This window comes from Apodemus sylvaticus, chromosome 10 (genome assembly GCF_947179515.1).
Source record: "Apodemus sylvaticus chromosome 10, mApoSyl1.1, whole genome shotgun sequence".
Classification (NCBI taxonomy): domain Eukaryota; kingdom Metazoa; phylum Chordata; class Mammalia; order Rodentia; family Muridae; genus Apodemus; species Apodemus sylvaticus.
Window position 1 is genome coordinate 17,654,007 of NC_067481.1, and position 23,362 is coordinate 17,677,368.

The window sequence follows — 23,362 nt, forward strand, 5'->3', positions numbered from 1 at the left end:
AACAAAACAACCTTTCTTAAAACTATTCCCATGCTTACTGGGCAGTGGTGGTATACACCTTTAATCCCAGCGCTTAAGAGGCAGAGGCTGGTGGATCTCTGTGAGTTTGAGGACAGCATGGCCTATAGAACAAGTTCCAGGACAGCCAGGACTTTGCAGAGAAACCCTATTGTACTGGCTAGTTTTGTGTGTCAACTTGACACAGGCTGGAGTTATCACAGAGAAAGGAGCTTCAGTTGGGGAAGTGACTCCATGAGATCCAGCTGTGGGACATTTTCTCAATTAGTGATCAAGTCGGGAGGGCCCCTTGTGTGTGGTACTACCTTTGGGCTGGTGTTCTTGGGCTCTATATGAGAGCAAGCTGAGCAAGCCAGGGGAAGCAAGCCAGTAAGGAACATCTCTCCATGGCCTCTGTATCAGCTCCTGCTTCCTGACCTGCTTGAGTTCTAGTCCTGACTTCCTTTTATGATGAACAGCAATGCAGAAGTGTAAGGTGAATAAACCCTTTCCTCCCCAACTTGCTTCTTGGTCATGATGTTTGTGCAGGAATAGAAACCCTGACTAAGACACCTATCTCACAAAAACAAACAAAAAAAACCAAAAACCAAAACCAAAAACAAAAACAAAAAAAAAAACCAAAAACAAAACAAAACAAAAAGTGCCCATGCTTACTAGTTGCTAGTTTCTATGAGGTCAAGGCTAGGAGACATTTCCCCACCTATTCCCGGAAGGCACCACAGGAGAGGGCCATTCTAGAATTTGGACAACCGAAGTTGAAATCCCTGCTTAGATCCTTGGACCCTGAGCCAGCTGCCTGCCACTGTGAGCCTTGATTTGGATAATGTCCTATGGGGAGGTGAGGGAGTGAGGGACAGTGATGTCCTGTACCTGAACAGCACTCAGGGGAGACGTTACTGTGCCCTGATATTCAGGCAAGAATCTGTTTCTGTTCCTACTACACGGAGCATGGGAAACAGGCCGCGCAGATGCAATTGGGATAAGAAGAAAGGATAAAGGGAAAAGAGGCTACAGATTAAAATGTTTACTCTTCAGAAGAATTAAAAGAAAAATAAACCCACAGTCCAGATGCAGAGTCCTCTCCCTGCATTCCCAGGCACTCTGGGGCCCTAGAACCGTCCTTCATTCCCTTTGAACTTCCGGACTCTCCCTCTGGTCTCTCTGGAAAGGAGGAAGTAAGGGAGAAAGGAGGCTTCTGGAAGGGCAGGGGCATGGAATGCTTCCCTAGCAGCCACATCCCAACTCTTGCAGAACGAACTCTGCAGAAGGCAGACCTAGGGGAAATGAAATCATAGGACGCACAGCGGGAAGGGAGCGAGCTTGTGGAGCCCATCTGCTGGGCTACACCCCTGGGCAGGGCAGATGTAGGGACAGGCAGGAGTAAGCGAGGGACTCGCTTTGTTGTTGGCCCTGTGAGGTGGTTCTATCCCCGAGCCCAGGTTTTTCGGGCCATTTGTAACCTAATGATAGGAGGTGCACTTTTTTTTTTTTAAATTCTTCTCTGTGAACTAAACTGTGAAATACAAACCCCACCTCTTCAGGGTGGGGCTGGGGGCTGGGGGGTTGTTTGTTTTTCTTTCTTGTTTGAGACAGGGTCTCATTCTGTAGCCCAGGCTGACCTGGAACTCACTATATGGGCCAGGCTGGCCTCAGGTTTCTAGGCATGTTTAAACCCTTCACAGGTGACTGGGGAGGTCTACAGGAACACTGACAGATCTCTGGAGACTTCCCCCAGTAAACAGTTCCAGAGATTCATCATACTCTGCATGTCTCCTCAGTGCTGAACACACCCCTGTGTTGTGTGTGTACGGGTCCTGAATCCTCTGTCTTATGAACCCTTTAAAATCAGATCTTAGGTACTACAGCAGTCAAGAGTACTTACTGCTCTCCTAGAGGACCTGAGTTCAGTTCCCAGAAGCCATGTTGGGAAACTCACAATTGTCTATAACTTCACCTCCTGGGGATTCTGGTCTCAGTGGGTACCCTTACACACACACACACACACACACACACACACACACACACACACGGAGGGGGAGAGAATTAAATAATAAAAAAAATATTAAAACAAAACAAAACAAAATAAAATAAAAAAGACCTCAGGGGTCAGTGAGATGCTTTAGCAGATAGAAGGACTTGTGCCAGGCTGGAATTCAATCCAAACGAAGCACATAACTACAGGAGAGAACTGATTCCCACAGATTGTCCTCTGGTCACATGGGTGTCACAGCACACATGCACTGACACATGTATAAACACAACTAATGTAATAAAAAGTGTGTAAAGATAAAGGGTAGACCTATACAGAGATGATTAGTAAAATGGAATAAAAACATGAAATCGCCCTGTCTGGCACAAACACTGCAACAAAATATTTTTATAATGTTTCCTTTTTTCTCTTTTAAAAGATTTATTTATTTTAAGTATGTAGTTGAGTACATTGTTGCTGTCTTCAGACACACCAGAAGAGGGCATCAGATCCCATTACAGATGGTTGGGAGCCACCATGTGGTTGCTGGGATTTGAACTCTCGACCTCTGGAAGAGCAGTCAGTGCTCTTATCCACTGGGCCATCTCTCCAGCCCTGTTATGTTTCTTAACTAAACTGAGGCGCAGGGGAGCCACAAGGGTCTTCAGGTCTTCAAAGGTCACTTTATGATGTTTAGTTAGCTGCAAAATGCCATACACAGAACCCCTACCACCACTGTGACATCATCTGGATCTATAATAAACACATCAGCTTTCACCTGTAAAGACTATCTCCTCAAATTCATTCATACCCCCTCCCTCCCTCCCTCCCTGCCTCCCTCCCTGCCTCCCTCCCTCTCTCTCTCCCTCCCATACTACCTATCTACCAGCACTGCTCTAGACAGTCCCAGCACACATAGCCCTGGCTGTATTGTAATTCACTATGTAGAACCATGCTGGGCTTCAACTTGGAGATCCACCTGCCTCTGCTCCTGAGAGCTAGGATTAACAGTGTGTGCCATCACTCCCAGCCACTCGAATTACCCCCTAATTTTGTTCCCCATAGCATTTATAAGAAAATACAAAGCCGGGCGGTGGTGGCGCATGCCTGTAATCCCCGCACTCTGGGAGGCAGAGGCAGGCGGGTTTCTGAGTTCGAGGCCAGTCTGGTCTACAGAGTGAGTTCCAGGACAGTCGGGGCTACACGGAGAAACCCCGTCTCAAAAAAAACAAAGACAGTCGGGCCGGTGGTGGTGCACGCCTGTAATCCCAGCACTCTGGGAGGCAGAGGCAGGTGGGTTTCTGAGTTCAAGGCCAGCCTGGTCTACAGAGTGAGTTCCAGGACAGCCAGAGCTACACAGAGAAACCCTGTCTCAAAAAAACCAAATCCAACCCCCCCCCCCAAAAAAAAGAAAGAAAAGAAAAAAGAAAAAAACAGAAAATACAGAAAACATTGCCTTCCCCACCTCACTGTCCTCCTAACCTTGATTTCTTTTCCCCCCATTTTTCCTTCTTTTTCCTTTTCATTTCCTTTTCTTTTCTTTTTTCCCCCAAGATAGATTTCTCTGTATAGCTCTGGCTGTACTGGAACTCACTCTGTAGACCAGGCTGGCCTTGAACTCAGAGCATATCTACCAGCTTCTGTCTCCCCGGTGCTGGGATCAAAGGTGTGCATCATCGCCTGGCATCTTAACTTCAAAATAACGGTTTGGGAGAGAGGCAGGGGTGGGTTCAGGCGATTCCTGTGAAAGCCTCGTGACCCGAATTTAAAACTGCAAATACGTAAATAAATGTAAAAAATTTATGTTTGAAGTAATTAGACATGTGGAGAAGCTGTCCCGCTGGAAGCAGGTGCAGAAGCAGGTGCGGGTGAATCAGCCTTGCGCCCCCTCCCATACGAGCTGTTAGACTGAGAGAACCGCTACCCTTTCCTCATAGAACATTAAAGCCACGCAGATGCTGACAGTCGGAAGATTGAAAGGATTGTTGAAATGTTTTTGAAATGGAGGGCAGAGATGCAGTTAGGAGGTTGAGAGCCATGCTGTTCTTTGAGAGACTTGAGTTCAAGTCCTGGTATCTCACCAGGCAGCTCACATGTATCTGAGTGGTTTTTCTGTAATTACGACCGCACAGCACGTGTGTTCCTGGTGCCTGAAGAGGACAGAAGAGAGCACCAGATCTCCTGAAACTGGAGTTATGGAGGGCAGTTAGCCACCATGTGGGTGTGAGAGTCGAACCCAGGTCCTCGGCAGGGTTACCCGCTGAGCTCTCTCTTTTGTGCCTTGCAAGCTTCTGAATGCCAACAGGGTACTGAGAGATCAGACCAAGTCCATCTCAGGTTCAGGCTCCACCTTAGAGAACCCGACCTAAGGCTGAGCTCCAGTTACCCACCAAGCCTGCATCTATCACTGGTGTCCAGGCCACTCCCTAACAATCACCAATCAGGAGGCAAGCGGAAGTTACAGTTGTACCTAAAGATATTTATTTAAGAAAGTTCATGGTTTGGCTCCCAGCACCAGCCAATCATTTTAAAGGGCAACGGATTCCATAATGTCCCCCCAATCGCTGGAAACCCCTCAGTGGTGTGCTGGCCTCTATAAACGCTTGCTTGAAACTGAGCTCGGGGGCTTCACCCTCCGGCCCTGCTGTGTAAGCAAAGATGCTGCGGCCCGAGCTGAAGCCTGAATTAAGACCCTTGTGTGACGGTACTGGAATTGGCTCCTTGGTGGCCATTTTAGGTTCTCAAAAAGGGCATATAAAGGTGGAAGAACCAACTCCAATCTCCATGTGCCCACCTTGACACTTACAGCCTTCCCAATGATAATCCATAAAAGTAACAACTTAAGTATTGTTCCATCTGTGTGGCATGCATGGGCGTGGCATGCACACACGCATCTATGTGTATATGTATGTATGTGTGAGCGCATGTGCATATATGTGTATATGTGTGCATGCGTGTGTGTGTGTGTGTGTGTGTGTGCATGTGTATATGTATGTGTGAGTGTATGTGTGTGTGTATGTGTGCACATGTGTGTGTGTCTGTGTGCATATATGTATGTATGTATGTGTGAGCATATGTGTGTGTGTGTGCATGTGTGTATGTATGTGTGAGCGTATGTGTGTGTATATGTATGCACATGTGTGTGTGTGTCTGTGTGTATATATGTGTGTATGTATGTGTGAGCATGTGTGTGTATGTGTGTGTGTGTGCATGTGTGTTGTACATGCACAGGGATATGTAGAGCAGAGGGGATGTCTTCCTGGATCATTCTCTACCTTCTATGTTGAGGGACAGCCTCTCACTTGAACTCAGAGCACACTGATTCAGCTAATCTAAATAGCCATCTTGCTCTGAGGCCCAGCTGTCTCTGCCTTCCAAGTAAGCAGAAACTCCTGTCCAGCATGTACTTGGGTGCTGGGGAGTCATATACCAGATCTCTATGGTCTCACATGTTCTCATTACTCCTGAAACATGTATGTGATTGGTTTTTTGTCGTTGTTGTTTTGTTTTTTTGTTTGTTTGTTGCTTTTTTTGGGTCATTTTGTAGTTTTGTTCAAACTTGGTTAACTGCAGCCCTGAAGTTGTTAGGCCCAGAGAGGGAACCAAATTGGAGACCAAAGTGCTTTTTACAAACTGTATCAATAAGGCCAAAGTGGGTGTAATGGCCCAGATCTGTAATCCCAGCTACTTAAAAGTCAGAGGCAGGAGGATTATAAGCCTGGGGCCAACTTGAGCTATGTAGTGAGAACCTGGTCCCCAAAGTGGGGGTGGGCAATGGTGTAGGGGGGAAAGGTGAAGAAAATAGATTAAAAAAAAAGTAAGCTGGACACACCTTTAATTCCAGTACCGAGGAGACCCTCACAGGTGAGTCTCTGTGAATTCAAGACCAGCGTGGTCTACGTAAAGAGTTCCAGGCCAGCCAGAGGTACATAGTGAGACCTGTCTCAAACAAAAAACGAACAAGCAAACAAAAAACAAAAACAAAAACAAAAAACTTAAATGGACAGCAAATGGGAGAAACATGTGAGCAGCTCAAGTCAGCCACGAGAAACCATCCTCCAGTCCCACGAAGTCCAGTGCTAGCATCTCCTGACCTCTGCAGACACTGAGCAGGTATGTGGTGCCGTACATAGGTACACGCAGGCAAAACACTCATGCATGTAAAATAAGAAGATGAAAAGTTTGAAATAATAAGGGACACAGTCCGGGAGCAGCTGAGGTTCCGGCCGACTCTGTCGAGTCCTGTGCTGCAGGTTTGGTCCTGATGCATGAATGAATTAGGGGCAGAAAGGCAGAGTTGTTGGGATCTTGTATCATGTGACTGTGCAGCTGGCAGAATGACAGCTGCCACCCTTTGACCTAAAATGCAGATGTGTTTAAGAAAAAACCCTCCCACGGTAATCATGGCTCCTAAATAACATATAATTCAGTTCAGTGTATGAGAAATTGTTAAGTCTGGGTGGCATTTTTCTACCTTATTCCCCCTAAATACCCAATGATTACACATACATAGGAAAATAATATACAAGTATAGACCACACATTCTAGAATCTTGGTTGTATTTCATTCTTCACTGAAAGTACTGCCTCTTAAAATATTTATGGAAGAAAAATAGTCCAACTATTTTTATACTAAAACTTAGGCTTCAGAGATGACTCTATAGGAAAAGTCGGATAACCTGAGTTCGACCCTCAGATACCACATGGTGGAAGGAGGGAGACTTCAGCAATCTGCCCTCTGACCCTTACATGCTTGTGTGGCATAGCTGTCCATCACGCCTACATAAACATTGAGTACATACATATACATGTAATTTTAAAATTATAGATAAATGCCTTTCTGTATGATATACCATATATCACTTATTCCTTAGCTATTGCTTCATAAAAATCTTTATTATCATCATCATCGTCATCATTGTTTTAGATAGGGCCCCACTATGTAGCCCTGGGTGGCCTGGAACTGACCCTGTAGTCTGTGCTGACTTTCAGTTCAATAGATTGGTCTGCCTCTGCCTCAGCCTCTGAAATGCGGGATCAACGCTGTGTGTCTTACACCTACCTGACTTAATAAATGCAATTTCTTCATCATAAATGCTATGCTCACTTGTGATGCCCAACTTGAGATTTTCAACTTTAATACAGTAAAAGACACTCTTTGAATTTTGATTTTTTTCTGTTTTCCCAGTGGGCAGGGTGCGATACGGGGCTCTGTCCATGCTAGACAGCAGTGATGAACCACAGCTCTCTCTGTCTCCACCAAAGAGACAGCCGGTGCTGTACAGTCCAGCTCAAGTGTGACGTCCCAGAGATGATAGATATTAAGTGCATTTCCAATGTTTGACTTTTCCACCTTACAGTGAGTTTATCTGGACATCTCAGAGTTGCTGAGTACTTTGTATTACTGTGCTATTCTCTGTTGAAACAATCCTGAGACACACAGATGGTATCTTGCTTAGGTTTTTGTTTTGAGACAGGGTCTCATTTACCCTAAATTAGCCCCAGGCTCGCTAGGGAGCAGAAGATGACTCACTCGCCTCCGCCTCCCAAGTATGCAATTACGGAAGTACACCGCCACGCCCAATATATGTGGTGCTGGGAATCAAACTGAGGCGGCTGGGAATCAAACTGAGGCGGCTACACATGTCAGCCCGGCGCTCTGCGGAGGTACTGAACCTTGGCTTTGCGAGTGCTACTCATTCTCCATAGGCTTACCAGGCTTCGTGGGGCTTTTGTTCATTGGTTTGTATGAGCATGACAGACTGAACTGATAACATTATTTCAGTCTTACCTGCTGTCATCACAGGAACCTCAGCAGTCCATCAGGTCACACGCTAGTCACCATGTGTCTTACAGAAATCTCCCCCCCCCCCCCTCCTATAGCCCTAGCTGTCCTGGAACTCACTTTGTAGACCAGGGTGGCCTCAGAAATCTCTTATTTGTTGTTCTTCTAGGTTTTATTTAAAGACAGAGCCTGGGGCTGGAGAGAGGGCTCAGTGGTTAAGAACACTGACTGCTCTTCAGAAGGTGCTGAGTTCAAATCTCAGCAACCACATGGTGGCTCACAACCATCCATAAGGAGATCTGATGCCCTCTTCTGGAGTGTCTGAAGACAGCTACAGTGTACTTACACACAATAAATAAATATATCTTTAAAAAAAAATACAGAGCCTTCCTCTGGTTCTTTGCCCAGGCTCATTACTATGGAAGACACAGATTGTTAGTCCCACCTACTTTTCCGAGTGAGTCTTCAGCGTCTGACAAGGTGGGGCCGTATGTAAGACTTTGCAGCAGGCTCTGCACCCTCCAGCTTCACCCACACTACTGCAGGAAGCTGGAGGCTGTCCATCCACTGCTGCACATTATAATCCCTGACTGTGTAAAGTCCAGAGCCACCCATTCTGTCGTTGAGGGCCACTTGGGGAGTTTTCACTGGAGGCTAATAGTTTGGGGTTTTTGTTTGTTTCTTTTGAGCCAGGGTTTCTCTATGTAGCAATGGTTGTCGTGAAACTCGCTCTGTAGACCAGGCTGACCTTGAACTTCCAGAGATTTGCCTGCCTCTGCCTCCAGAGTACTGGGACTAAAGGTGTGCGCCATCATCGCCTGACTAGGTAGGGTCTTTATGAATACTGCAGCTATAAGCATTTCTGCTTTAAAAAAAAATGTAGTTTAAATCCCTTACATTATCTACAAAGTACACTGAGGAAAAGGTGCCTGGTGTACGGAGCGGTCTGAGGTGCCTGAGGAGATTATCTGTCATCAGTCAGCATCACACAAAACAAGGGAACACACAGTCACTAATGTGACACACTGGAGGACACACATCCATGCAGATTTCCCCATGAGAATGTTGAAGGTATGTCCAGTGATGGGTAAGTGATGTAGACAAGACAGCTGACCCAGAGCGCGGGACGAACAGAGGAGCGGAGCAGCATCTGCAGAGTAAAGGACACTGGAGAGCCGTGACAGCTAAACTTAAAGCAGTCTTTAAATCCATTAAGGGGAGGCTGGAGAGATGGCTCAGCGGTTAAGAGCACTGACTGCTCCTCCAGAGGACCTGAGTTCAGTTCCCAGCAACCACATGGTGGCTCACAACCCTCTGTAATGGGATCCGATGCCCTCTTCTAGTCATTACCAGGGGACATGGTTCAGTTGGTAGAGTGTTCCCAGCCTTTCATGAGCTGGTGGTGCATGCCTGTAATTAGAGGACTGAAGGTCACCCTCAGCAACAGATTTTGAGGCCAGCCTGGGCTACATGGGAGCCAGTCTCAAAACAATACATTGCTGGGACGCAGAGGATTACTGTGAATTCAAGGCCACCTTAGACTGCAAGGTGAATTCAGTCTCTATAACTGTCTGGAAAGAGAGGGGAGGGGAGGGAGGGAGGAAGGAACAGATGAACAGAAGGCAGAGGCAGGAGGATGGAGACTCTGAAGCCAGTCAGGTTACACAGTGACATGAGACCTCAAGCCAAACCAACCAAACCGGTAAACGTTGGGTGGGGTGGCAGGAACCTGTAATCTCAGCACTCGGGAAGCAGAGGCAGGCAGATCCCTGAGTTCCTGCGTTCCAGGGCAGCCAAGGCTACATAGGGAGACTTAAAAGATAAAAACAAAGGAACAAAAATAACCCAATACACACATTAATGGGACAACTGGAAAATCCAAACATGAACTGTACACTAAAAAACAAAACAAAACAAACCAAACCTATCTCTCCCACCAATCACTAATTAAGAAAATGCCCTAAAGTAGTGGTTCTCAGCTGGGCAGTGGTGGCGCATGCCTTTAATCCCAGCACTTGGGAGGCAGAGGCAGGCGGATTTCTGAGTTCAAGGACAGCCTGGTCTACAGAGTGAGTTCCAGGACAGCCAGGGCTACACAGAGAAACCTTGTCTCGAAAAAAACTGGAAAAAAAAATTCATTTTCTATCAAAGTGCTGTTTCTGGTGTGGCCCACACTACATTTTTACAACAGCTTAAAGCTCTAAATTCTGGGGCTACCCTCCTCCATCGGACTTTCCACCGTTCATTTAACCTGATGCTCTCTGTTTGTCACCATCACGACGACGGCATCATCTAAAACGTCCCTTACTGTCTTTGTATCTGCTTGCTTTCATTGTTTCCAACTCAATAACTATTTCCTAAATGCCACCGTTTTGCAGGCATTGAACCCGTGCAGGGACTAGAGAACTGGGGTGTAGCTTCCAGGCAGAAGCATCGATGCTTGGGATGCCCGAGGCCCTCCGAGAGACCCTCCTCCCCCAAACAGAACGCGCTGCTGAGAGAGGCAGGAGAGACCAGGATGCACAAAGGCTGGGGAGGGTGGCGGCTGTAGATAATCAGGTGCTCTGAGTCTTGCTGAATGAAGCCTGGGGCATGCGCGCTCAGGTATGCACTAAGCAGAGACAGGCCTGAAGGAAGCTGGTGCCACAGGCAGGGAGGAAAGCAAGTTTGGTGGCTTTTCTGGGCAGCGTCCAGTATTCCTGGGACGGCTTTGGGTTTAGCCCTGCCCACTCCAGGGTCACAAAATGCTCCCTACGGTGACCGGTGGCACCAATGAGCGTTAAGTGTGAAGTGAAATCAAGTCTAGAGGCGAGTGTGGTAAACAAAGGCCTGAGATAGGCAGGTAACCCCCTCCCCAGTTGGGTTTAAATTTTCTTTTAGAAAGTCTCCTGGCTTTGAGATGCATAGAGGCTTTTAGTGGAACCAGAAGCAGAGTGTCCGGGGGCTTTGGACTGGCTCTTGCCGAGCATGGGGACCTGAGTTTGGATGCCCAACACCCATGTAAACGCTGGCAGTGGGGTGGTGGTACACCTTCCATCCAGTGCTGGGGGGAAGGGACAGGGCGGGGACACTGGTCGGTGAGCTGCAGGTTCAGTAAGAGACTCTGCCTCAAAAAGTAAGACAGAGCCAAGTGCATGCATGGCCTTAAAACCTGTCCACTCCAGAGGTGGAGGCAGGGGGATCGCTGTGATTTTTGAGGCCAGCCTGTTCTACAGACTGAGTTCCAGGATGGTCAGGGCTACCCAGAGGAACCCTGTCTCAAAAAGCCAAAAAAAAAAAAAACCAACCAAAAAACCAAACCAAACAATACAAAAAACCAACCAACCGGGCTGGTGAGATGGCTCAGCGGTTAAGAACACTGACTGCTCTCCCGAAGGTCCTGAGTTCAAATCCCAGCGACCACATGGTGGCTCAAACCATCCATAATGAGATCTGACCCCTCTTCTGTTGTGTCTGAAGACAGCTATGTTGTACTTAAATATAATAAATAAATAAATCTTTAAAAAAAAAAAAAAAAAAAAAAAAAAGAAAAAAAAAAAAAAAAACCAACCAACCAAACATTCTCATTTTCCCCTTTCTTTTCTTTTCTTTCTTTCTTTTTTATTTCTTTCCTTTCTTTCTTTCCTTCCTTTCTTTTTTCCTTCCTTCCTTCCTTCCTTCCTTCCTTCCTTCCTTCCTTCCTTCCTTCCTTCCTTCCTTCCTTCCTTCTGGCTTTTCGAGACAGGGTTTCTCTGTGTAGCTCCAGATGTCCTGGAACTCCCTCTGTAGAACAGGCTGGTCTTGAACTCAGAAATCCGCCTGCCTCTGCCTCCTAAGTGCTGGGATTAAAGGCGTGCGCCACCACCGCCTGGCTATTTTCCTCTTTCTTTCCTTCCTTCCTTCCTTCCTTCCTTCTTTCTTTCTTTCTTTCTTTCTTTCTTTCTTTCTTTCTTTCTTTCTTTCTTTCTTTCTTTCTTTCTCTCTCTCTCTCTCTCTCTCTCTCTCTCTCTCTCTCTCTTTCTTTCTTTGTTTTGTTTTGGGGATTTGGTTTTTTCGACACAGGGTTTCTCTGTATAGTTGTGGCTGTCCTGGAACTCACTCTGTAGACCAGGCTGGCCTTGAACTCAGAAATCCGCCTGCCTCTGCCCCCCAGAGTGCTGGGATTACAGGTGTGTGCCACCAATACCCAGCTATTTTCCCCTTTCTTAAAGCTGATTTATTTATTTTTATTTCATGTGGATGAGTGCTTGCCTGCATGTATGTATGTATGTTATGGATGAATGGATGGACACCACATGTGTGCCCGGTGCCCATGGGTCTGAAAAGGACACTGGATGCCCCTGGAAAGTGAGCCACCTGACATGGATTCTGGGAACCACACCCAGTGCTCTACAAGGAACAGTGAGCGCCCTTAACTGTGCTGAGCCATCTCTCCAGCCCGGGGCCGAGGGTGTTCAGGATTGTGTCATCATATTTAAGCTCCTTGATATTTTATTCACAGGTTCTCTTTCTTATTAGTAATACAAAGAGCAATAGCTTAGGATACCAGTACCAATAGCGTAGGATGTGTATGTCAGACATCCATCAACTGACTTGTGTGTGACTCTCATGCAACATCCTACAAGGTAAATTGTTCTTTTTCTCATGTGCCAAAGGAAGACAGCAGAGCCCGAGGTCACACAGCCTTTCAATTAACTCTGGTCTCAAGGATTCTTCCCCATTCTTAAGTCCAGAGGATTGAAGGAGAAAGGAAACAAACTAGACCACACCAACCCCCTGCCTCAGTCTACAAGAGACCACACCAATGACCCTTTAAACATCCCTGGGGGGTCTGAGAAACCTGGCTTAGTGCTTCCCTGGAGAAACTATATGGCTTGAGCCTGAAACATCCCGCAAGGCTCACGTGTGACGACAGTCTTATGGGCTTTGAGGTCTCAAACCTAACCAATGGATTGATTCTTGCTGAATCTACCCTCTTGATAACGTTCTGGAAGTGGAGTCTTGCTACCTTGCCCTGACCCTCTCCTCTTGGCTTTTCCGGCTGCTTCGAGGTTAGCAGTGTTCCATCACATCCTCTGCCGTGACTCTTGTCCTTGCCTCGTTTAAAGCAACTAGACCATGTGACCACAGGTTGGTCCCCTGAAACTGCTGACCAAAGTAATTTTCCCCTCTTTGTGTCAGGTGTTTATCACAGCAATGAAAAGACCAACATAACCATCATGGCTACAACTCTTTGACGAGCTTCCTGGGAAATCCAAGAGGCACGGCCCTTCGCTGTTCTAAGGTGCTGGAGGTGGCTTCCCCCCTAGGTATTCTAAAGATTAACTTAGAGTCTTGAAGGAAAGCTCAGGAGAAGCCGGGAAGGAAGAAGGTACAATGAGCAAGGCCTGGCAGTGGGAGCGTGGAGCAGAGCATGCTGGGAAGGTGATGGAGGAGGTTTGGGGTGAGGGTTCTGGAAAGCAGCTGAGGTTTCACAGCTGTCTCCTGGAGGGTGCACTACAGTCAGAGGAAGTGAAGCAGGCAGAGCTGTCAGAAAGCATGGGTCAAGTCTGTGAAGGGTCTAGCCCTTTATTTTTTAATGTAATTTAATTTTCAGGCATTTGGATGTTTGCCTTACATGTATGTCTGTGCACCACATGTATTCCTGGTGCCCTGAGAGGTGTTAAGAGTCCCTGGGACTGAAACTACAGAGAATTGGGAGTTGCCATGTGGGTGATGGGAATCAAAACCAGGTCCTCTTAGCCACAGCGCATCTCTCCAGCTCCGAGGAGAGGAGCTGGACTCTGAAGGCACAGAGAGAGGAGCGGCCCTGAGACTAAGTGTAGACAGGAACCAGCATTAGGGTTCCCGCAGCAGCCACGCGTGCCGTCTGGAGGAGGCAGTCCAGTCTACTTCCTGGACAGCTGCAGCAGGCTGTCCCCAGCATTTCCTGGGCCACCGATTTCACTGTGCAACCCTCCTCTAGCCTACTGAAGAGTAACTAGAATCTACAGAACTCAGGGTGACTTCTAAGAGCCGTGTAACCATTCCAGTGGGGTCCATCCCACCCAGATTTATAGGACTCAGTCATGGGAAAAGAACTCTTCTCATCTTGTGAAGGGCTAAAGGGACACTTTTCCTGTCAGTTATATTGAGCCCCCCCCCCCCCCCCAGGCCAGGGAGATCCTCATGGAGGTGCAGAGTGGGGAAGAATGTATATATGTCTGCCTGTCTATGTATATCTATCTATCTTTTCAGGACAGGGTTTCTCTTTGTAGCCCTGTCTGTCCTGGAGCTCACTTTGTAGACCAGGCTGCCTTCGAAGTTAAATAGGTCTTGCCTCTCCCTCCGGAGTGCTGGGATTAAACGTATGTTGGCCACCACAACTGCTCAGCCTGGAAGAATAGGCCTTAGTCATCTTGATCTCATCACTGTTCAAAGTCAGTAAACACGAGGGAGGAATGAACGTGAATTATGTGAATGAAATCCTCACCTCCATGAGCTGGGGTGCCTGGCTGCAGCTTCTTCAGGCATTTGGCGATTATTTACCAATGCCTCCTTGGAGGAGAACATCTCAAGGACCCAAGGGCAGGAAGAGGGAACTCAGTCTCTGCCTCTGGGGCCCCACGGAGATGTACAAGAACCAAGTGCCCCAAGAGCTGACGACGGAGAGCTGCTCCATCCACTCTCTTCTTCACTGCCCCTCCCTTTCAAGAGGACACGTGGGTGGCTGTTCTGTTTGGGTACAAAAGCTTGTCTTGGCGTTACCTTTTGATTGGATCATGAGGGCTTTAACCTAATGGATGAACCGCTTTAATGACGAGGTCTTAATGGCATTATTGGGCAACCAGGAAGTAGAGCCTGGTTAGAAGACGTAGTCTCTGGACACTTATCTTTGAAGCGTATACCTTGTCCTTGGTGCATCCCTGTCTTCTTGGCTGTCTTCCTGTCCGCCATGACCCTCTGCTGTACTTCTGCCTCCTTGCTTAGGGCAATGGAACCAGCTGACTTCAGGCCGGTCTCTAAGCTGAGAGCCAAAGTAAACCCTTCTTCCCTTAAGTTGTTTAGATGAGGCAATCGATCCTGCTCACTGCTTTCTAGCAGTACAATCTTGACAAACCAAGCACAGCTCTAACATTTGACTCCCAGGGGCTGAGATGAGGTCTGCCCTGGGCGAGGGCATTTGAGGAGCCACCACCATAGAGACAAGGGTATTTACTACTGTTGGTACTTTACCTCAGCCCCCTGCTTAAACTAGTAACAAATGCAAAGGCCCTAAGAGGGTCCAGGGCTTTTTGGTCCTATCCCGCGGTCGCACCAACTGGTGGGCCTTGGACTTCTCTGGTAGGAACACACTGAACAAATCCACGCTTCCTGCTTCCCCTTGTGCAGCCTTCACCTTGCCCAGGCAAACTCAGAATAGAAGAGAAATCCGGCACAGTGACCCAGGAGGGGCACAGCGACCCAGGAGGCTTGCTTGGGGGGGGGGGGCGGGCTTTATGGCGGGAGGACAGTGCTCAGAGCTTTTCACCTGGTCAGGAGGTAAAAATGTCAGCCATCTTTGTACGACTTTGAGACAGAAGTCCTTCCCCACAGGAGCACTTCCCAAGGTTTTCTCAGTGTTCCACCCAAACAGCAGATCCCTCTGGCTAAGCCACAGCTCACTTCAGTACTGAGACCTCCAGAGCGTCAGAGCTCCACAGCCAGCCGGCAGGTGGGATCTTCATCAGGGCCTCCCAGGCACCTGGCCAGTTTCCTTCACCTTTTCCTCCAGAAACCCAGGCAGCGTCCACAAAATATTCATGGGCACCACCACCTTCCTGCCCTGCTCTCCCTTCGGACCTCCGGCTCTCTCCAGAGAGCCTCTCTTCCTCGGACGACCTGTTCTCTTCTGTTTCTGGTTACTTTACCATCCTTGGTCCCAGCCTTTCACTTTCTAGTTGTGCCCAAAATAAGTCATCAGACTCCTCTTAAGACTCTATTTTGTACTCTGCAAAATGGGTCCAGCAATACCTACCTCTCTGGGTTATCATCAGAATTCAATGAGAAATTGGATGCTAAGCACCCAACGGTGCTTCTGGGCTGAGATGACACTCACCCACAGAGTCCTTACCCCTCACTAATGGTTCAACTTGCCTCATTCTCCTGAAAGGTTTCAGTCCCCCTAAGACACATCTTAACTCTTCTGAAGCGCTTGGAGAGTGTGCCAGCATCACAGCAAAAGCATATTTTATGGGGTCACGGAAGAAGTAAAGATGAGTTCTGACATCCTATGTTACGAATTCCTTCAGTCCCTTCACTTCAGATTCCCAGGAAGGGCGGCCATTCCTCATCCAGAGCCCACAGGACTTCCGGCTGGAGATCAGGAAGCTGCCAGCCCAGCCCCTCCCCCTGGGTGCCTTTCAAATCCTACCTCCCACAAGCACTTCTTCCTAGAGCCACAGGTTCCCCATGCCGGGTGCTGCTTGCCTCTCCTCAGGCTCTAACCCAGCCTGCCAGATGGAAGTTGGCCAGGTAGGGGTAGGAAAACCCAAGGCCAAAGGGTCAGTGCTGTGTTTGTTGGGTGACAGGGAAGTTGTGTGATTTTTTTACCCTCCTGTTCAGTTGCTTTAGTGAAGGCTCCTCACCCCCCCCTCCCAGGCCGGTCCCCAGGGCTTGGGTGGATGATCCAGGCTACACAACGGCCCAGACTATGGGCATTTTGTGTGTAGGACAGTCTGAGAGAGTAGGGAGGGTCAGAAGCAGAGACCAGGAAGCACAGGGACACTGTAAGCCTCCTTTTCCTCCCTGACTGGGCCCCTCATCAGGCATCTCCACCCCCTGTCAAAAGCTCCCTGGGGAAAAGACCAAGTCAGCACTCTGGCCCAGCTCTCTCCTAGGGCCTGGCTTTAACACCCGAGCTAAGGCTCCTGGAATTGGCCACCCTTTCCCTCCTCCCTCGAGTCCTGCTGTCCCTTTACAGGGGAGCAAGGCTCTGGCAAGAACACTCAGAAGTTAGGGACAGGTTGTGTGCTACCATGCTGCAAGGATCTCTGGCTTGCTTCCTGTCTATGCAGGCTTCAGGTCCAGGTGGGTGGGAGGGTGGGAGGAGGCTCTTATGTGACGGTTTTCCCCTCAGCAAATGCCCACAGCACACCAGGTCACCATGAAGGCCTCGGACTCTTCAGGGGCCCTCCAGTTCCAGCCCAAAGCTGTGGCTGTGGTCCCATCCCTTTCCGCGGACCCATAAAAAGGGGATGTGGTGGCAGCACACAGGACATTTTAAAAAATTCTGAGCACCCCTGCCTCCCCCCCCCACCCCCGCCCCAGATCTATCCTATCAATATTTATGAACGTTCAGCTTCTTGTCAAGGAACCTGTCTGACCTCACATTTCAATTAGTTCTAAAACAACAACAAGACAACAACAACAAAACAACAACAACAAGGCATACAGAAAAGAGAAGGGTACAGTTTTGGGGGCTTATGTGGTTGGTCTTCTGTGGTTTTATATCTTTAGAAACTCTTTTGCAGCAAAGATTGTCCACTCTGGAGAAGTGCCAGTTTGGCCAGAACTACTGATCACACAAAGTGAGAAACGAACACACACATACACACACACACACACACACACACACAGGAGCGCACACACAGACACACATGCACTCGGTCCTCCTGGCACAAAACTGTCCTACAGGGTTCCAATCGAACAGTGTATAAATCCTCTGCCACAAGCTGTCCTTGAAGACCAAGTAAGAAAACATAAAGACTCCACTGCCAGACGCTGAATAGACGACTGACCCCTCACGTACAGAGTAAGAAACAATGCGCCTCTGGCTCTCCGGTTGTATCTCAAGATACCCAGACCAGTGCGGGGCGGGCATCGGGGGTAGGGGGGTGGGGTGGGGGTCCGGGTGGCCGGGACACGAGTAGTCACCAGCCCTCCCTCTCCCTCCCAGCCCGCAGTCCTCGGCTCCCCTCCCCCGCTGCCTGCCACATCTGGTTCCACTCAGGTCCTCCCCCACCTCCAGGCGCGCTCCTCCTCCCATCTCCTCCCTTGCTCCCAGAAAAGTGGAGACGAATTAAAAAAAACCCAGTCACACACGCACACGCGCGCGCGCACACACACTTCTCCAGAAAGGATGGGAGTGAGGAAAAAAGGAGGGAAAAAAGAGGCCCCACTCCCCGGCGGGCCGGCCCCCAAAGTTGGCCAAGTTGGCAGCGCCTTACCCAGGAGGGTGGCGGCGGAGTCCGCCGGGTGGCCAAGACGCAGTCCCCCGAGAAGCAAGACGCAGCGCAGCAGGTGACGAGGCCAGGGCGCGAGGGCAGGTCGGGTGGGTTCCATGTCGGCAGCGCTCGGAGGACGCGAGGCCCGAGGGCGCATGGAGGGGCTGCGTGCAGACACAGCCCTAGCGCTGGGCTCGGATGACCGCCGGCGAGGGGATCGCATCCTCCGCCAGCCCGGACGAAGTGATGCCTCCCGGAGAGGAGGAGGGAGGAGGCAGGCCCCGCGGAGGGAGGGCGGAGGGAGGAGCGCAGAACCCTGGAGGAGGGTTTGAGGGGCAGAGGAGAAGGGAAGCGGGCAGCGTGGGAGGGGACAGAGGAGGCGCGGGGTGGGGGGGTGGCGTGGGGGGTGCAGGGCTGGGGACCCGGCCGCAAGGGAGTGCCTGTCGGGAGGGAGAGGTAGTGAAGGCTGGAGATGAGGCTCCACGAGGTCCACAAGGACCCCAGCGTGCGCTCTTTATCTTCCCCTATTCTGCTTCTAAATTCCTTCCCGCCTTGTCTTCCCTCTCTTCAGTTCGGGCCTGGAGCCCCAGACGCTGCGTCACAGCTTCTCCTGCTGGCGCGAGAGGCGAAATAACTGCAAAACTTTCCGCAGAACTTCACCGCGTGGCGAAACCAGGGCTGCTGCGAGGCCTGGCCGGCCGAGGTCGGGGATGCGCGACTGACTCAGGTGGCCAGATTTGGGCCCCCAGCATCCCCTCCATCCTGCCTCCTCTGCCAAGTTTTAGCCGCTAAGCATCAGCTATTTTCTTTCCTAGGACCCCCTCCCCTAGTCTGGTGGGGAAGAGGAGGAGCCCAGAACTCCGCCATCCGCGATGAGGTTGGGGGAGGGGAAGGTAGCGCTCCTGTTGCTTGTGAGCAGCGCAAACAATTCTTGATCATCTTGTTTCAGCATGTGTGTGTGACTCCTGTGTCAGCGTCCCTGGCACAAAGAATTTAACACTTGAGCTGATAGGGGGCCTCTGCATCCAGAGACCTGGGACAAAAGCGGCCCACTGGATGTCCCAGAAGACCTACATCATTCCTACCAGCTGGGCTGCTGGCCGGTAGCAAACAAGAAAACGGAAATTTCAGGAAGACAACAATCCAGTTACTTAGCATTATGCAACAGGTCAGATGGCAGCGCAGAGCACTGGACTGAGAATCTGGGGTTTGGAGGGCAGCCGACACCTACCTCTGATTTCCCAAACAGTCTCTAAAGTGATGCTTGGGAACTCCAGCTGAGAGCAGGATTGAGACTTTCTGGAGTCCCACAGCACAAAGCAGACTCACCTTCTCCCATCACAAGTGATCAAAACATTGTAAAACTGTAATATAAGTTTTACTGCTTCCTGGACCAGCCACTGCGGGGCTCTTTTGGAAATAACATCACTCTTCGTGACTCCTGCTGTTGGTGCTCTCTTCTGCAATAAAGCCTCTGCTCCAGGGAGGCTCCCCCTTGGACCTTCTGAGCTCCGCCAACTGAGATTCTTGGCTTAATATAGCCCACTGATTGCAGGTCCCCAAACAGAGCACCTGCAGGCCCCCGGAAAGGTTCCACTTGCCACAGCCCTGACAGTCAGTCAAGTAAACAAAGCCCCCTACCCTAAGGCTAACTTGAGCAGGGCTACAGATTGGCTTCTGGAAATTGTTCAGATTCATTGGTCCCTAGGAGGCCCCCTTCTTGGTTTGACACTCTTTGGGTCATCTCGGGTCCTGCACACACCTGGCTATGACACCTCCCTCCTTACAAGGCTTGTCATCTTTGAAGGATTTGAGAATCCATAGCCGCGGGCTATGGAGGCACTGCACTTCCCTATCTGAACGGCCTCAATACAGGATGCTTCTGGAACAGAATCAATCAGATCCTTCCTCCACCAGCCAGAGTAAGTTTTGGTACTACCCAGCTGGCGGAGCAAAAGCCAACACCATGACCTCACACAGGTGTGACATGGCCCCAGCTAGTTGCCCACACAAGACCCACTGTGTGTTCACATACATTATCAGTCCTCTCCTTTCCCCTTACCAAACATTATCCTGTGCCAACCTGTGTGAAAGCAAAGACAAGCTAACACACTCGTAGCCCTGTGAATTTCATTGAATGGGAAAAATAAGCTTTTTGCCATATCCAAGGCTGAGGAGTCGGCTGCGGCTGGGGAGCTGGGAAGTATGACGCACTAGCAGAGTGGTGTTCAAGGTCCTCAAGCCGTTCTAGTCAGGGCCGCTTACTATACTGCCTACTGACACTGCCTACTGACTCTATCTGCCCAGGCCCCTGTCCATGACTACAGTCTAGCTTAGATCTTGGGCAGAGAGCTGGGCCAAAACTGGACAAATTTGCAGTGACTTCTGGCTCAATCCTCCATTGCCAAAAGGCCCTGTGAGGCCAACTGTGGTGGTACGTGGCTGTAATTCCAGCACTTGAGAAGCTGAGGCAGGACTGCCTGGCGTTCAAAGCCATCCTGGACTATATAGTGAGTTCCAGGCCACCTGGACTATAGTGTGAAACCCTGTCTCAAAACAAACCCAACTCAGGGCCTAGAACTCATCCAAAGCTGAGTTGTCTCCCAATGCTTCTGCGGCAAGCTAGCCGGTATAAAGGAGTTCAAAGGCCTCCCAGCCTGACACATACAGGAGCAAACATTAAAAAGGTACTGTCCTAAATATGGAAGGTGATGGTCCTCCAACATTGCCCTCTGACCTACACACAGTGCTATAGTGCGCGCGCGCGCGCGCACACACACACACAGAGCAAAGGCTCCTGTGGCTCAGTTGTCAATGGAATATGGCCATGGCTATCAGGAAGGCCGAGACTTGCACTCAGCATACTTTTGTATTCTTATGAAGAAGGGCCAGGGCCTGTACCTGTAGCCTGCTCACCATCTAGTGGTGGGACAGTTCCTAAGTGACAGCCTGTTACATGCCAGGCACCTGGCTAGATGCTTGGCACTCAATGGGGTCTCTCACTGGGTCTGTGGACTTGATGCTAAGATACTTCTTGCTATAGTGAAATGGGAACTGATAATCAGCTCCTCTTCAGACTGTGACAACACCCTTCACATGTGGACCACTTCAGCCACAACTGGCTTGGAAGGACGGTTTCACTAGAGCAATCCAGTGGACGGAGCCCAGCTCTGGAGTACGGGAAGAATCGTGCTCCTCCACTCCTCCTCTTGGTTACTTCTGCTCTCTCAGTTCACAGAGACTTGTAAGTGGGGCCATGACTCCCACTAGTGTGAAGCACTTACATTCAGGGATGGCAGTCCTGACTCTATGGAGCCATTCAGGAAATAGAACCTTCTCCTTATTGGTCTTTGTTGTTTGGTGTCTCCCTTACTTTTGACCCTTCACCCTGCCCGCCTTGCTTCCTCCTCTGTACCCATGAGATCTGTTCAGGGCAGATTAATAATGATTGAGACACTGGGTGCCATAAGAGGAAAAAATATATCCCTCATCACTGAACTTTCCGGGTTTAACTATGCACAAAAAAGGGCATCCCAAAGTGTAACCAAGTCCCAACAGAAATGTCCTGGTGCCCTGTGCAGCTGGCCAGTAAATGCGTATGCACACACCAGCACAGGCCGGTCTAGATGCACAGGGATGGCTAAGTTGAGTTTCGGCTCCCCTGCCCCTCTCTGTCGTAAGACTCCGAGATGCACAGTGATCCTTTACTTATATTTAAAGGTTGCTTGCATTCTCTTTTAGCAGCCTCTACAGTCGGCTCAGCGGTGCCAAGGCAGCAGGACTTCCCAGCAGGCCGGACCCACAGCCAAGCTTCAGCGAGGAGGACAAGAGGCAGTCGGGGTGTAACTGGATGCTCAGGAGGAGGCTGTGAGACGTGGCTGGCTGGCTCTTGCTTGAAGCAGCTAGAGAAGAAATGTGAACTCACACAGGCACCCAGGACTGACTGTGCCACTCCACCTCCTCCCCATGCTAGTCTAGCCCAGTTCAGATGGGACCACCTACCCTTTCTATCTCTTCCTAGCTCTGACACAGCAATCTCCCACAATGGCTCCCCTCAGGCAGGCCACCACCTCTTCCCCAGCAGAGGGGAGGGTCCCAGAGGGACCGAGCTAAAGGGAAAGGGAAAGAGGCTATGCTGGAGACAGCTCCCAAATGTCCACATGTGGCTCCAGGCTGTGCAGTTTTAGGGAGTTCATCTTTCACCTGAAGGACCATCTCGTCCCTATCCCGTTACTGGGGAGTACTTTGGCATCTGCCATCTCTTAGCTAACCTATCCCATCACGGCCACCTGAGAATTCTATCAGTTGTCCCTAGGTCCTTCCCCTCTCCCTGGAAGGACTGTCTGTCTCTCCCAGGTTTAGCCAGAGGTCTGTTAGTACAAACTGCTCTTTTGACTCCCAACCTGCCTTTTAGCTCCCGGAAGTTAAGAGATGGTTGCAGTCCCTTCCAGGATGCAAGAGTTACAGATTTCCTTCCCAATCTAGAAATCCAGGCTTTGACTCCCAGGAGTTTGGGACACAAACGCCTACTTAAGAGAAGCCACAGGAATGTTGCCAGCTGTCAGCATGGCTCTGGAGTAAGTTCAGAGCAGACAGACTTGGTGACTGGGAGCCTAGGCTGTCACAGGATTCGAAATGCTGGTCTTCCAGGCATTTGTGCCGTTAGCTCTGCCTGTGTTAGACTTGTGTTCATAAGGGAGCTCAGAGAAGGGTGGAGGGTCTCCTGAGGAAGCACAGCAAGTAAAGGAGGAGACAGAGATGAGCTGAAGAACCAACCAGTTGGGTGGGACAGTCTCCACAACTTTGTCACATAGCTGGCATGTGTCACCCTGACTGTTCTCCAAGGCCTCACCAACCTGGAGTACAGTGCACTTCACCTAGAACTTCTACGCTCCTTTCCTCTGCTGGTTCATGCTTGAAAGACACTGGCAGAGACCTTCTGTGAGTCTGGGGCTAGCCTGGCCTACACAGTGAATTCCAAGTCAGCTTGTGTTAAATGAGATCCTGTCCTAACAAGGCTGGGCCCAGTCCCTCCAGCATTGGCCCAGAAGAAGGTAAAAAGAAAGTTCAAAATGCTGAGCTGCCCCAATCCACCCTTGGCCTTTGGTGGAGTAGAGCCCTAGACCAAGACGGGGCAGTGGCTGTGTCCAGCTGGCCCAGTCTCCACTCCAGCCCGAAGAGGTTGGCCAGCTCGTTCCTAGCCTCCAGGGTAGCAGCAAGTCATAGCAGACTGGGCACCTGGGAAGTTCTGCTCTGTCCCAAGTGTTTACTGGGGACAAAGGCATGCCAGCTAGGTACTGTTCTGGGGACTGGGCACAGATGGTAGGTATATCAGGCTATGGGTTGGCAGCCATGAATCTCTTTTTTTCTTTCCATTCTGTTCTTGAGATTTTTATTTTTAGGTGGGTGTAGTGATGCATGCCTTTAA

The 23,362-nt window shown here is 49.7% G+C and overlaps 1 protein-coding gene across 4 annotated transcripts in view; it reads right to left on the reverse strand.

Annotated features, from left to right (window-relative positions):
* The window catches only part of Mrc2 (mannose receptor C type 2), a 61,121-nt gene extending 42,910 nt beyond the window's left edge, over positions 1–18,211 (reverse strand). For 3 of the 4 annotated variants that reach the window (XM_052195544.1, XM_052195542.1, XM_052195540.1), the window contains exon 1: positions 17,938–18,211. In XM_052195544.1, the coding sequence (XP_052051504.1) occupies positions 17,938–18,157 (220 nt within the window). In that variant the 5' untranslated portion in view covers positions 18,158–18,211. The remainder of the gene's footprint in view (positions 1–17,937) is intronic. The other variant, XM_052195543.1, reaches the window with a different exon arrangement.
* Between the last annotated feature and the right edge of the window lie 5,151 nt (positions 18,212–23,362).